A 15,422-nucleotide genomic window follows, 5' to 3' on the forward strand; every position below is an offset into this window, starting at 1 on the left:
ACTGTAATTTTCTCAGACTTACCCTTATTTTCCTGTCCACAAATGTAGTCCAGGAAGATTTCGAGGCTCAGATTTCTCCATAGTCTCTGTATATCTAGTAGTAGTAAAAGTTCTGGCAGTACTAAGACCACTGAAAGTTTTCTAACACTTAACTATTCTGACTATTACCAGAATCTACATGGACATTGGTACAGGTGGCTTTTTGAAAGTTCCCTTGCAGATCAGTCGTTGCATATTCTACTCTGTTGATCTACACATACTCAGTATACCCATTAACATCCAGAGTTGGATATACTACTCAACATGACCAGAATGACTGAGAAAAATAACTGTGCACTGAAGGCACAGTGGGTTTTTCAGATTCCTTGTACATCTGCCACATTGCATATGCACTGTTCTTATTTCATCCAAGAAGATCCTAAAAAATATGATCCTAAAACCTAGGGTAATCCTGAAAAATGGTATATTGCATCACCTTCAAAAAGCTCTTCACAAATTAAACTATCACTGTGTACTATAAACTATCACTAAAAATCCAATACTACACTTTTCTCTGCCTGATACGTAGATAGATACAGGTAAGTGCCTCTAATAGACAGCAAACGGCATTCCATGCCTGAAACACTTCCACCTGCAGATCCAAGTCAGTCCGGCTACTTAATGTTCAAGAGACTCAATCAACTTCACCACAGCACATAAAGAAAGTCTAAATCCTAAGTGCACAGCTTTCTATCATCTGTTCCCAGAGTCCTGCTGCTGTTGCTTGCTTCCTTGGAAGCAGAGCTACCAGCTGTGCCGGATGCTCAATCTTCTCCTTTCTTAGTCCACTGAGGCTTGGACTCAAAATCCCCAGCCTCATATGAAGGAGCTCAGTCTTCCCCAATTTCTCATTCTCTAAACTTGCTCTCTCCTTAAACCCAGATGCTCCATGCTACTTCCACGATATATCAACATTCACTTGGCAGCATACGTCCAACTTGCTATAAGGGATTTACCACTACAAACTAAGCAAGGGACACCAAGGTTCCAGCAGTGTTATAAAAATTATTACAGTGCTACTTCATGAATTATCATAGGCTTGCTTTCTAAAGGGGAAAACTAAAAGTTGGTGTAGAACTGTCTTGCCTAGTTTAGTTTGACCCAAAGCAGACAACATACATCTGGGTTCCCATCAATTCAACTTCATTAGAAAGTATTTTGATCCCATCTTGTAGAGGAGAAGTTATGCTGGCATTTAAGCTTTATTTTATTCTTGTACAAACACTCAAATACTAAATAAATAAGCATTCTTTATTCCGGTTAGGTGACTATCATGAACAGGTTCATAAACTGACTTAACCGTCTTTTCTTACTCCATTGCTTCCTGGTTTACTGAAATGACCTTTTACAGGTTTTGATATCTATCAAGTAACAAGAGGTCTAGCGAAGTCTGTTCTGCTTTTGTTCATTCAACCTTAAAAAAAAAAAAAAAAAATCCAAAAAAAAAAAGGTAACAGCTGAACAGGAAAAGGCACAAGGAACTTTTACAAGGAACATTTTCCAAATGGCCAAGTGTTAAGAAGAAACCTCCCACTAGATGGCTCACAGGCTCCTTGCTGTGTAAACGAAGGTAGGAATACCTGACCCAGCAACCACGGAAATAAAAATCTGTCATAAAAACCACTAGAAAATAGCACTCAGAATTAGCCATGACCACAGAGTCCTCTGCAGCCACTAAAACTGGAATTCATACAGCTCAGAGTCTTGATCCCTACCTAGTCCTTGACCTTGTCTAGACTCATAAAGTAAGAGCAATGAGCCATTACCTAGGGGATACATGTGACTTCTAAGGTTTTCGTTTATATTGCTACACAACATATTTAGTAATACGTTGTTTTCAGAATTGTGTCACTTTATTTCCTTCATTATTTTGTTTTCAGAATTTGTCTTTTTTTTGAAAGGTAGAGCTCAAAGATGTAGAAAAGGGCAGTGTTAAGAGATCTTCATCTAGCATTCTGTATACACACACTCACTCATACAGCCAAAATTATCTGTTCATTAAAACAAGCATGTATACTTACCCTAATTCAAACACATTGCAAAAAAAAAAAAAAAATCATATTGTCATTTAAATTTGGCCAGTGCTATATCTGACTATGTATTTTATTCCTATGCGATCACCTTTATTTCCCTAAACTGCATTCATGCAGTCATCAGCAACAGCGGATTAAACTGTGAGGAAACAGAATTTTTGTGAATGCAGGATGCCCTGCGTGCAAGTCGAGCTTTCACACTTCTTTCTTATATACTCTTTCTTTAATAGCACTGAAACCCTAGAAGGATAGCAGTGCTCCGTGAAAAACCACCACAACTTGCTATCATGCTATCCAAACAACAGAGCCATTGTAGATTGCTGTATTATTTGACTACAAGAATGCAAGAATATGGAAATAATCTGCACTGCTCTTAATTACTGTGGCTGATTGCTACTGCAAGGTGACACTCCAATGTATACATGAATTGTTAAAAGCTAATTAAAACTTTGGTATTACAATCAACACCAACATGATGGTACAAGACCCTAATGTCCACAATGAACACCTTTTCCTCCCGTTCTCTATCATTTATTTACTAGGAAAATAAAGCAACTGATACAAAAATGCCCCAGCAGCTATCATTTTTTTTCTTTTCTTTTCTTTAAAATATCATGTCACCACTGGGCATTTTGACTATGAAAATTATTATTATTACAAAGTACACATCCCATTTAAATGTAAAAGACTACCTTCTTTAAGAAGCTCATTAGGAAATTAAATTATGCAAAGCCTTATCAAATTAATTAACCGTACTTTCTGGGACACCAGGTAACTGTTCCATTTTTGTCATTCAAAGACCTATTATTCTTAAAATTGGGGTGCTGCAGTTAGTACGTCTGACAGAAATGGCTCCTAGGACTACTAACTCAAATACTCCATCATTCTATTAGATGATGATCTTGTACTGCAGGAGCAGAACTTTAATTCTCAAATATGGTTTTTGTAACCATCTTCTTGACCTTCCATAATTAATAAAAGATCAGGAACTGGTATTGTTATCAGTAGCTAGAAAGTGTAACAACAAACGAATTTTGCCAATTCACACAGTAAAGCAATTATTGATACCTCCAAAACCGCAGAAAAGGATAAAACTAGTTTTTCAGTCTCTTTATTAGCTCAAGAGTAAGTACTTTAAAACACTTAACCTTGTTTATACTGGGTGAACACTCAAGGTGAATGAAAGTTCAAATAGATGGAAGATCTAAATTTTGTAACACATTGATAAATTTTATTCAGTACTGGTAAAAAATAGTTACATGTTCTTAAGATTTAGTTTTATGGCTTTCCAGTTTCCTTTAGTCAAGCTACTTTCAGTATCTTTAATATATTTGGTCTTACTAATAAAAACTGTAAAACATTCTACCTCAAGAATCTACTCCTCAAAAGCCTACTTAAAAAAATTTTCTCCAAGAATATGCAAGACAAGGACCTTGTGTCATCATCATCTTCTTCATGTGATTCAAAGATTTAAAGAGTTAAGTGTTCAAGAAGAGATGTTAAAGTTTCAAGACCATTTAACTCCTGTTAAGATACTTGCTGGAATAACTCCTCCTCTGAGACTTAATTTCAAGAGAATCGTAATTCCTCCCCATCATTCAGCATATTCCTAAAAATCAAAGCAGACTGTTTCAATCTCATTTCTTGAAAAACTCAGATGAATGTCACAAAAACTAATTTCCACAATGATGACCTAAATCCATCTGTTCGTTTGGAAGTCCTGGTCATAAGGAAAATCTGCTGTCCACTCCTAGTGCTAACTTTACTGTAATAAACCTATTGATAGAGGGACAGCTCTACTACAGTCATGTTGTGGTATCTACTACTACAGCTTTGCCACATCACTGTAGTACAAATGTGGATTTGTAAGAAGAATTTTGATTTTGTCAGGGGAAACCTGATAACATAAAGGAAACAGTATGTTATAAATTGAACTGAAAAAACCCAGCAGCAGATTTTCAAACCTCTTAGAGTAAAAAAGAATATGAGTAAGGAAAGTATATCTGCTGTGTGGTGAGAAGAAATGCAGAGAACAAAGACAACCTACATGTAAGAACAAAGACAACCTACACGTAAGACCATAATCTAAATGTATACCTTTAGCTTCTGTTTTTTGCTGAAATTAATGTAAAAGAAAACTAATAGGAATGAGGGTACAGCAATAGAAACGATCAAAACAATATGGATGCAAACCAAAAAGAACTTACTGCACTGATACTGGGAAAGGAGAAATAAACTAACTCTCAGAACACAAAAGCACTTTCTCATGCAATTGCAGATCTGTAGTGAACTGCAGGCACTATTCCTGGTGTCCAGAACCATAAACATACTGACTGGCCTTAGCAAGAATGGAAAAGCAGCCAAAGTGACTGCTGCTTGTTTGGGCTGCAGCATGCACAGCTTCAGATGACATTTTTTAGTGAAAAAATTTCAAGAAAGAAATGACTAAGAACTTTTCCTAGGAAAGGAAATTGGGGTATCAAAACACATCAAGCCAGACAAAGGGAAATTATTTATTCATCATATAAGAGAAGTAGAAAATTCTGAGCACTAGAACCATAGAAATTAAACTAAACTTTCCAGTTCAAAAGCACGATCCAGCACTTTGGGACCAATAGGAAAATCTGCAATAAAATTGAAGACTTTCAGTTGATAAAAACCAGGACAAATGCAAATCTATCATTATTATCAAAATGATCGACAGAAAACAGTGTGATACAATTGGGAGAAGGTTATTTCGGGAGAATACAGAGAAATATTAATGTCTTTTTACAGAGCATTACAGAGATCTCAGAAGGCATACAATGTACATCTCTGTTCAATCACATTCAGGAACAATTAATTCAAACTATGACACACACACACACACACAGAAGAGCTATGAGATGACTGGAGACCAAAATGCCTTGCTTGGAAATCACAAATAAATACAGTTTTGTTGACAGAGATGAAAGCTCAGAAAAACAACCCCATACTAGATTTGTATTAATGCATCAGGAAAATAAATGCTGAGAAAAAAAATAAAATATTTATAATAAACATAAATGTACTGTAACAATTGAAGATAAACTAGTTACAAATACATTTAGACTGGAAAATAAAAGCATGTTTCTAGCCATAACAAGTCTGATATTATGGAATGATCTGCCCCCAGGAGTAGTACAAACAGAACTTATATGCGTTCATACTTATTTTAGAGTGTTATCAATTTATAAAATAAATTACATACCACTGGAGAATCTTCAAACTATACTGCTGCAAATTAATTTTTGCCCAGCCAAAATTACCTACTACAGAGCATACTTTGATTAGAACATCTAAGAAAACTTGATGAAAACTTGAAAGAGAATATCAGGGGTATGTTTCTTCTATCAGACACAATTTTTCCATACAAACAAGGAAGGAAAATTCTATTAGAAAGGAACACATTTTATTTTTAATAAATATTATGCAAATACTCATTTGAAATTAAGATTTCTGAGTAATATATCTAACAAGGTTTCTGAGGCACCACAGTGTTTTGTTCTCTGGGCTCACTGAGCTGTCTGCAAAAGACAGTAGGATCTTGGGTAATGGGGAGAGAGAAGAAAATGAAACCTGGAGAATAACAAAAAGAGATGCTTTGAGGGAAAAAGGAAGTATTGATTGCTGCATTCTTTCTTTTAAAAGTACTTTCACAATAGCCTAAATCAATTCTTTTGTGTCTTGCCACGATACAAGTATCTCAAAAACAACCACCAATAAAACAACTGAAAATTAATCACTTGAACCCTCTAGACTACAAAAGAATATAACCGTACCTTCACCAGTATGTTATAGGATGCAAAGGGCAGCCTTTCCATTATCTCAGCGCTCGGATCTGCCTCTCCTCAGTATTTCAACTAATTTTTTTTTCTGTCAAACTGAAAAAGCCAAACCCATACTCTCTAACCCTATCTCCTTTGCAGATTCATGAAATGCCAGCCCTATAGCTGCTGCTTCTTAAGGCACCATGTAGAGCCTGTGGTAAAAGTCACAGAACATTTCATAACTGAGTCTTTTGTCTCCTTTGCCTCTCAAAGACTTCTGTGGAGCTAGTCAAAATTTAACCTCTGGAAACATGGGTTCTACAATTCTTCTACATCTCAAACTTCAAAAATTGAGGCTGAAGTATGAATCAAAATGTTTTACCTCAATTACATTTTAAAAAAATCAGAGTGTTTCTTCTCACTGCTTTTAGAGATTTCCTGTGGGGTTATTTTAGAAGCTCAAATATCTTGATGAGCATAAAAGTCTATGAGGTCCATAGACTGCTGATTTCTTTCTTGTAATTTCTTGTAATACAATAAATACTTTTCTAAGTTAAAAATGTATTTCAAAATACTTATACATCTAGAGGCACTGGACCGTTTTGAAGATCCTCAGAAAACACAGTAATACTAATCTTCAGGCCAAATCTTCTTTGCCTCCCAACAGACACCACTTCTGCAGGAGAAAAGACTCAAAAGGTCCTGTCAACTCTTACGTTTGTTGCTGGCTTTTCACTATGGAAGAGGACTTCTTTATAAGACAGCAGGGTCGATCTTTCTGGCATTTTTCCCATGCCCAACTTTTCATTCTGTAACTCTTGCCTCTTAAGCAAAAATAAGCAACTCTTGCAGAGTCTTTTCAGTGAAAGCTAAAGAATACTTCCTTGTTATGGAGCAGTTCTGCTTGCTTTTACTTTGGCACAGGATCTACTATTCAAAGCCACCAAAACAGTCCGGATGAAACAGACTGATATGTCCATGTCATGCTGTTGGTTCAAAAATAGGTATGTATAAAGAGATTTTAAGTAAAAACCAATGCAGACAAAAAGAATGTAAATTAGTCTAATTATTGTTCTACATGTCATTTTTTCTTTTAGAGATGCCTTCTTACCTTACACGTGGGACTAGTTACAATTCATCTTGGAAAAAAGGAAACATGATTGATTTCATTTGTCAATCAGGCTTGTATATATTTTTGATGAACAGAGCCAGGCATACAGCGAACACATGACTGAACTGTAAAAGTAACCAGCTTTTGTTCTCTTTGTATCACTTTGATAGTAACTTTAAACGTGTCTTCAAAGCAGGTGGAAAGCAAGGAAATGTTCCAGTGAATGTTAAGCTTGCATACTTACACAATTGTTCTTTGTTTCTTTCTTCCAGTAGAAGAAAGAAACATGGGTTTAGCCCATGAAAGTAAGCATGGCAACTTCAGGAGTTAACACATATAGACAATGCTTTAAATTTCATTTCTGCAGTGTAGGTGAGCAGTAGTCCATCTTCTTGGGCTAGTGACTTTTCTTTCCTCTTCAAAGTTCAAGTATGTGTCTTGGCTAATGCATACATCAACTGCATTTCCAACAGTAGCTGAGAAATCATTGAAGGTAAAAGTACTGTGTGACTGTGGATAGTGTCAATAGTACGTACTGGAGTAATGAAATTCCACCGTCCCACCATTTACTGCTCCATCAAGTAGTATCTGTGATCTGACAATTATAAAGATGATATGCCTGTACAAAATCAACTGAAACGACTCCTGGATCTTCCAATCCTTCCTGTCCTATTGACATCCTGACCATTAAAATCCACTAGTGATTTGAGAAAAGTGATGCACTTGTAGAAAACCATAGCCACACACATCTTCTTCAATGTTTTGCCCATTACTTCAGGTTGTAAACCCAAGAAAAAAGTGCAACAGGAATGCACTATATATATACATATATACACACACATATACATATACATATACACACATATACTTCTATACATATATTTTTTATATATATATCTCTTTGTTTAGGCTTTCGGTTGGACTAAGAACACTAAAAGCACTAAGAACACTAAGACACAGGCACTACTAAGTATCAGAAGTGCTAAGTATACCCACTCAGTGGAACAGAATTCTGAAGATCTGGATAGTACTCACAGTTCTACTAATAGCAACTTTGAGATCTCCTGAGGAAAACTACCACATATTCTGGTATTTACAAAGATATAATCAAGAAACCAGATGGTTCTGCCATTAAAGAAGAATTGTGTATCTATCTATAACATTATTACTAAGAAGTAATAGTTTCCTGATGATGCTTACTGTTCAGCAAAGCTCTAATTACCTTTTTATTTTTCTGTTTTGTGGTTTTTTTTTCCTTTTAAAAATACTGTTAAATCCATTATTTCTACACTGGTATTTTCTATGCAGGCATGTAGGATATACCAAGCTTCTGCTTTTCACCTTAAAGCAGCACTAGGAACACCAGAGTACAATGCCTTTTTATCCCTTTTTCTCAGTTATGTTTCTTGATTCAGTGCCAGCTGATGCTCTGCTCACTGTTGGCAGGAGTATCTCCTACTAGTCTGTACTACCTTTAAAGCTAAGGAGTCCGTACCTAAAATAAAGTGCAAAGGCAATACATATTTTGTCATGCGTACCAAGGCTGTTATCTCCAAGTCAAGCAATATGGCATACTGCCATATTGCCTGTATGGTGTGTGGTGAGCCTCTATCTTTCCTCCACCTGGGTTTTGATAACCTATGTCTGGATTCCTCTACTCACCATGGTAGCCACTGGAGTCAGCCACAGTCATTGCAGACATGAACTAGTATGTACCTACCATAGGCGGCTGAAAGCCTAGAATCTGACAACAAAACAGAGATCAAGCTAATATGACATCCCTGACATACCCAAGCTAACGTAACATCTCAACAAGTTCATGTCATTTAAGCAGTCATAGAAGCTGGACAAAGACTTGAACCCCTTCTTTCAATCAACATTGCATATGTATATTCAGCTGTTCAGGGTAGGATTTTTCAGCTTTCACCATCTAGCTTATTGTTGAGAATTCCTTCTTGGAAAATGCCAAGAAACATCTCTTTTTCACTTGTGTAAAGTACTATCAGAAAATATGTTTTATTAGTAAAGAAAATTCAGCCTACTGTTCTCAACTCCAGTACTGTTCTCATCCCCAGCATACAATGATCCTTAATTTTGTGTCATTCCAGGAATTAGGGGTCTACTGGTGAAGATTTAGGTCCTGTATACATTCCATCGATAGAAAACAATCTTGCAAATAATGCCACTTCTTGAAGTGAAAACAGACTAACTTAAAAAAAAAAAACAAAAACCCAAATGTTTCTTTTAATTCATGACAGTGATGAAGCCAGTCCATTTTAGCTTGCTGCTAGAAAAATACTCAGGGTTTTTTCAGGTCATATAAAAATCACACATCCACTCTCATTCAGTCACCATACAGAAATACTCCGGGTGAAACTTTAAGTCTCCTTAGTGCTAGAGACTGCTTTCACATTGCCTTCAGCAGACAGAGTTTCATCCTTGAAACTTGAGTTTTGGGTCTCCTAGAAAGAAACTCTGACAGCTGCTACTTCTTGAAAAAATATCTGGGAAAGCCTAAATGATTTTTTAGCAAATAGCAGATAAAGCCATGAGCCTAAGAAGTTGCATTATATGCAATACACCAGTTTGTTTGTGATAGCAATTGCTGAGAAGAAATTTCCAGACATGATTATAGCCTTGTTCATGCAGAGCAAAAGCTAACTTAACAAAAAGTAAAGAATACGCTTTCACAAAACCTCCACCTGATTTTTACACTAATTATTAATCACCAGATCAGGTAATCAGCAGAAACACTAGTTGTGTAAAAGTGTAATTGGAAAGATGTATGAAATTGCTAGGAGCACAAAACCTACATAATGATAGATGCATGCAATTACAAACATTTTTTTGTTTTAAAAGAAAACTTAAAAATCTCTCCAGGGAAACTCTCCAAAAGAACTGACCTACTGGTCTTTCATGTTCAATCCCCAGCATAGCCATGATCTAAAAGTTTTATGCTCACAAAACCAGAAACACATACTTGCATGCTTCTAAAAACTCCTAAACACTCTTAGCACAAACCTGATCTCATTTTTACTAGCTTATACACCTGATGCTAGTTTTGGTTTAGCCAATAGGAATGCCATCAGCAGCTGGACCACTCATCAGAATCAGAAGATAATGGTTTTCTAAAGTTGAAATAAGTATGGTTCCTATTTAGTATGTTACCAGTTAAGTATGCATTATAGGATCCCATGAAATAATAGTCTATTAGAAACATAATCTAGCAGTTACTGCTCTAACTATACAGTAAAATAGTTTCATGGAGCACACAGACTAGGCCAAACCATCATGGTGTTCTACCCAGCATCCTTAGTGTCTCGTTCATTTGCTGGATGGGTTTCACCATGTCAGCTGGCTGGTGTCTTAAGGGCAGCCTGAGACTCACACACTGGAATTCTCATGCATTTTTAAAACTGAAATACACAGAGGTAGAATGTGAGGACTGACAGGCTTGCAAGGCATTACTGTAATGCAAATACAGTAGTGACTGTTTTCAAAGGCAGGCATGGTTTTACTACAGCAGCAAACAGGGTTGTATCCCATTCCCATCTGCAAGCTTGAAAAATCATGTGAAATACTCATTAAAACATGACTGTGCACCTTCTGATGTCCCTATTCACTGCATGACTACCCGAAATATAGCACAGCTATTAAATAGATGAATGACATCAATTCCCTTCTCTGAACGTACCTTGTTTTTTGATTCACAGTGGAATATTTTTTAGGTAATTTCCTGCAGCCACTTTTGCTTCAAATATTTATAACGTGACCCTTTATTTATATATAGATAATAAAATGTATCAATAATGAATATACAAAAACACTTATACTTGTGAGTTAGGCTGTGCATACCACATTTCTATAGCAACCTAAGGAAAACACATTTACATGAATAATTACCTATTTAAAACAGAACAGAAATCTAAAATGTAGAAATTCTTACCCTAAAAAACTCTTTAGTGGAGCCAGAATCTAATGTTCCATAAGCAATCTCTGTTTGCTTGGAAAGATCCTCTGCACTTTCAATAGGAGACACCATCCTCTCAACCGTCAGGAAGGCAGCTAAGTTAGCCGTGTAGGATGAGATTATGATGAGGGTAAAGAACCACCACACACCTCCAACAATGCGCCCAGACAGGGATCTAATAACAAGTATGAAATGGATTTGTAAAGTGAAATGAAAGTCCTAAAAAGGAACACATGTTATCAGTTTTATGCAAATGATGCATTACACTATAAGGAAGCATTTCAGGCTATCTATAGCGCAGTTCTGCATACTAATCAGATGGAAAATCAAGACATACTCCACAACATCTCCTGGACCTTGCTGAAATTGGGACTCCAGAGTTTAGGGAGAATTTAGCGATGCAGTTCTTCAAAGTTCTGAACACCCTGTAAGGAAACTGCTCTGATCATAGTGTGCTATATTTAACATATAACCTTGTTGTTCCCTCTGAAGTGAATTTGTGTGACATTATGAAGAGGATCAAACAAAATCAGTGGAACAGTGCTTTCAGACAAATCAGTATGCACTTGATTTTTAAATGCCTTTAGCTTGCTTATGTTCTTAAGACATTCAGACAAAGACTGATTTCCACAAAACAACAGCTGCTATGGACAATCTACACTGAGAAACAAATAACATTATTTGCAATAAAAGCTGTCCCAGGGAAGATCTATAAACTAAAAAGCGCACACAACTTTGGAAAGATACAAGCATTTAACAAACTGAGGACCAGACATGAAACAATTAGTGATAATACAGAAAAATGATGGAGAAAGTATATTTTTAACTACTAATAATCTGATGTTTTTAACAGCTGCAGGTGGGCTCATATGGATCTTTGTTTTGCATCTCCTGCTCAAGAAGAGAGAAGAAAAGAGAACTAAAGAAAATATATAAAACAGTATAGAAATTTAACTAGAGAAATTCAACGATTTTCAATACTAGAAAACTAATAGAAAAGAAATACTGATATTGCATTATTGTCACACTTGAAGTTCTTTTAAATGATCCTTTAAACTTTGAAATTACTTACTACTTTGTTTCCAAACAAGACATTATAGGAAGGAGTACATAATCTTTGGAGATGTGCTTAATTATTTGGCAGAAATGTGCATGTAGTTGGAAGTCTAGTACTAAGGTGTTGCAGTAGCTTAGGTATGTCTTGATGTGTCTCCTCTATCTATTAAGTAAACAGATTATAAATCACTCACCCAGCCTACTGTATTGTGAATTTAACTTCAAACTAATTCTGACACAAAATATAGATAGATAGATATAACTACATATATATATATATGCACATTTCAACATGATAGTTATGTAAACCTGACTTATTAAACTGGGAACAAAAATAAATAGCACCGATTCTAGACAAATTATTTTTACTAACAGCTACTGTATAAAATCTCTGTGCTAATTCAGACATTAAAAGATATATTCCACGTCACATCGGACTCACTAATTCAGTCTACCACATGAAAATCAAGTCATAAGGCCCAGAACATGTTACTAAAAAGGACCATAGAAAAGAAACTATTTCAACTCCTTCTAAAATGAGATGTATTCTGCAAATATGCTGTTACCTTTGAGAAAATATTACACATTTTGACATGGAGGTAATCTGAGCGTAAAGTAATTCTGCAATTAAAAGACTGAATTCTATGATAAATAAATATTTGCAAGGTAAATCTCTGAAAATGTGTATTTCATAACTGTCAATTTTATGGCACTTTGTATTGTATTGATGACACCTGCTATAACCAACAATAATCTTTTAAAGCCCAAGATCTGTCAGCAACAAAGTTGCCACTGACTTCATAAAAAAAGAATAAGCTCGAAGCCAATACAGACATTATGCTCCCACATGACATTTTATAAGTAAAATTTTGTCATTTGTATATCAAATTTTCCCAGAAGGTCTGTTCCAGTTAACTGAATAATTTCTTTTTTAATGTACATTTCTAAGTTTCTAAAGATTGATAATTATATGTTAGTATGAGCCCACACTTTAGAAGTACCTCATTCATTAGATCATTAAACACTAAGTAACAATTTCTGTGCACAATTACCTAAATTTGTGCACTACACTTTATACTTCAAAAGGTATTATATGGTAGTACTGAGAGTGCATGCACATCTCAAAAAGATGAGGAAAACTTTGCTGTAAGTTATCATTATCATATAATACATTATTTTGTTCTACGCTATCATTTCTCTGCTACCCGTGATGGCAACGTGGGGATTGCAGACCAGTTTTCAGGTGGTCCAGCCTTACCCAGCACCATCTTTTATTTCAGGAAGCCCCAGCTCTAGCCTTGTCTACTCTAAAATTCTTACAGTGGTTGTAATTTTTTCTTAGAGAAATGATAGTAGCAATAGTGCAAAATTTAACTTCACAACAATATTTTGCTGATGCCTGAAGATACTCCGACTCATTCGGCAGAAGTTCAAATTCCATAGTGATAGCTTTGCTGCAAGAACAAAACTAACTGAGGTGTTTTCAGCCCTTTTCTACTTTTATAATAAACAGATAATACACAAAACTAACCAATTTCCTCAAAAATATGTTTGTAATGAAGTGCTGTTAAACACTTCACTGAAACTAAATGCTGAATCTCCAAAATTATTCGAGTATCATGCACCTTTTACGATGAACACTTACAATCATTATCCTTATATCACCTTTCAAAAGTTATCAACCGTGCAAAACAACTGTCATGCTTTAATAGCCAGTAAAACAATAATAAAAAAAATCATTATTCTACTATGGCCTTGATTCAATAAAAATAATTTTGTAGCTAATAGGGGACGTTGCAGACAACTAAACCTGTGAAGTGTGTAATCGATACAAAAACCCCACAGGACTAAAATTAACACACCTTCTCATGACCTCAAACAATTTGCTCTCTCTTCAATGTCTCATTTCTTGTATACAATTCTTATCATGTTATCTGCTAAATCTATTGCATGCTGCATCATAAAGGCTGGCATACCTCACTGTGATATGCCAGCCTTTACACAGAATTGCTGAAGTTCTCAGACAATAAATGCTTTGCTATTTCTGCAGCAGGATAACTTGAAAACCTGTTGTTGCCTTTTGGCATGCATGACTTAAAGCTAAGAAATTCTCCCTTGGTGCGATTTATTTTGCACACTAACCACTAGAGTTACTAGAAATTGACCTGTTTCCTGTCTTACTTTAGGATGTTTAGAAGGAAGTTAAATTGCTTAATGTAATTAGGTAGGTCTTCCGATTTGATATCCTTAAACCTAGCTGCCCTACTTCACTTGTTGCTATAGTTCCTTCAAGAAGCAAGTAGTTATTTACCTAGCTACTTACCACTTTGCTGAATCAAGCCCAGAACCACTTGCCCACAAGGGAAATAGAATATTTAATGAGCTGCAAAGGAATTAACTTAAGTGCTTTACAGTTGTCCCTAATAAAGTAGGTGAAAATCCATGAGGAATTCAGCATTTATAAACTGGACCTTCAAATTCATTATAGTGATTTCCTTTGTGACTTTTCTAGAACTAGGCCATGAAAAAACAGCAGTGTTTTGCAACTATTCATATGAAATTAGAACCACCAGATGTTCAAGGCTCTCCTGAAGAAAAACTGTGGGTTAATAACTGTGTTATGATATGTAGTGAGTTTTAGAGGGAAAGTGCTGCCTGTGTAGTTTGTGATTAATATGTTACCCTTTTTCCCATTACAGTTGTTGTGAACCATATGCACTGTCAACTGTAAAATGGGAATATGCAGCAAAAACACGGTACCCCTCCAAGAAGGCATGGAATAACTTGAACCTTATGCATTTTACAGTCTCTGCATGGTGCATATAACTTCACTCGGCAAATGTATGATCGACATCAAGACAGTATCGATCAAATACATCACATCCTATGTCACAGACCACTGCTTTTCTTTCAAGGACTTTTGTGATTTTAGGGAGAGAAAAAATATAGCAATTAATTTCTTTCCAAGAGTGAAAATACATGCACCATGAACCTCCTCTGGCTGAGACGGCTGAGATGAAAAATGCACAAAGTTGAAATGGGTAAGTAACCAACCTTGGCGAAATATCGCATCCTTGCTGCATAAAGGCACCCAAGGAAAACCAGAGACTATTAAATATTCCAAATTCATTAGTTGATTCATTAGTTTGTGTTTCTCTTCCATCTTCAAATTCCTCAGTGTGCCACTCGTATGGGCTAAATCTGCTGACCAGGAATAAAACTACACTGACCCCAATGTAGGCAAAAACAATGCACATCCAGATTTCATATGCTAACGGATCAAGAAATGAAAACACTCCTGGCTTGGACTTCTGAGGTTTCTTGATCATTATTGATATCCCCAGGCTCATAAAGGGCTTTGAGAAGTCAATCACCTCTTCTCTCACCAATGTTATAGTTAATGGAGCGATTGCAATATCGGCTTT

The 15,422-nt window shown here is 35.8% G+C and overlaps 1 protein-coding gene across 5 annotated transcripts in view; it reads right to left on the minus strand.

Moving 5' to 3' along the window:
* Positions 1–15,422, minus strand: part of GRIA2 (glutamate ionotropic receptor AMPA type subunit 2) — a 93,880-nt gene that overhangs the window by 7,657 nt on the left and 70,801 nt on the right. For 4 of the 5 annotated variants that reach the window (XR_004389929.1, XM_030491478.1, XM_030491479.1 and 1 more), the window contains exons 11-12: positions 15,052–15,422; positions 10,918–11,116 (exon numbers count right to left, since the gene is read on the minus strand). Coding sequence is in view for 3 of the 5 variants with exons in the window: in XM_030491478.1 (XP_030347338.1) it covers positions 10,918–11,116; positions 15,052–15,422 (570 nt within the window). In the remaining 2 variants the exon portion in view is untranslated. Of the gene's footprint in view, positions 1–10,917 lie in introns of all 5 variants that reach the window. The other variant, XR_004389930.1, reaches the window with a different exon arrangement.

Source organism: Strigops habroptila, chromosome 7 (assembly GCF_004027225.2).
Source record: "Strigops habroptila isolate Jane chromosome 7, bStrHab1.2.pri, whole genome shotgun sequence".
In the NCBI taxonomy this organism is placed as follows: Eukaryota; Metazoa; Chordata; class Aves; order Psittaciformes; family Psittacidae; genus Strigops; species Strigops habroptila.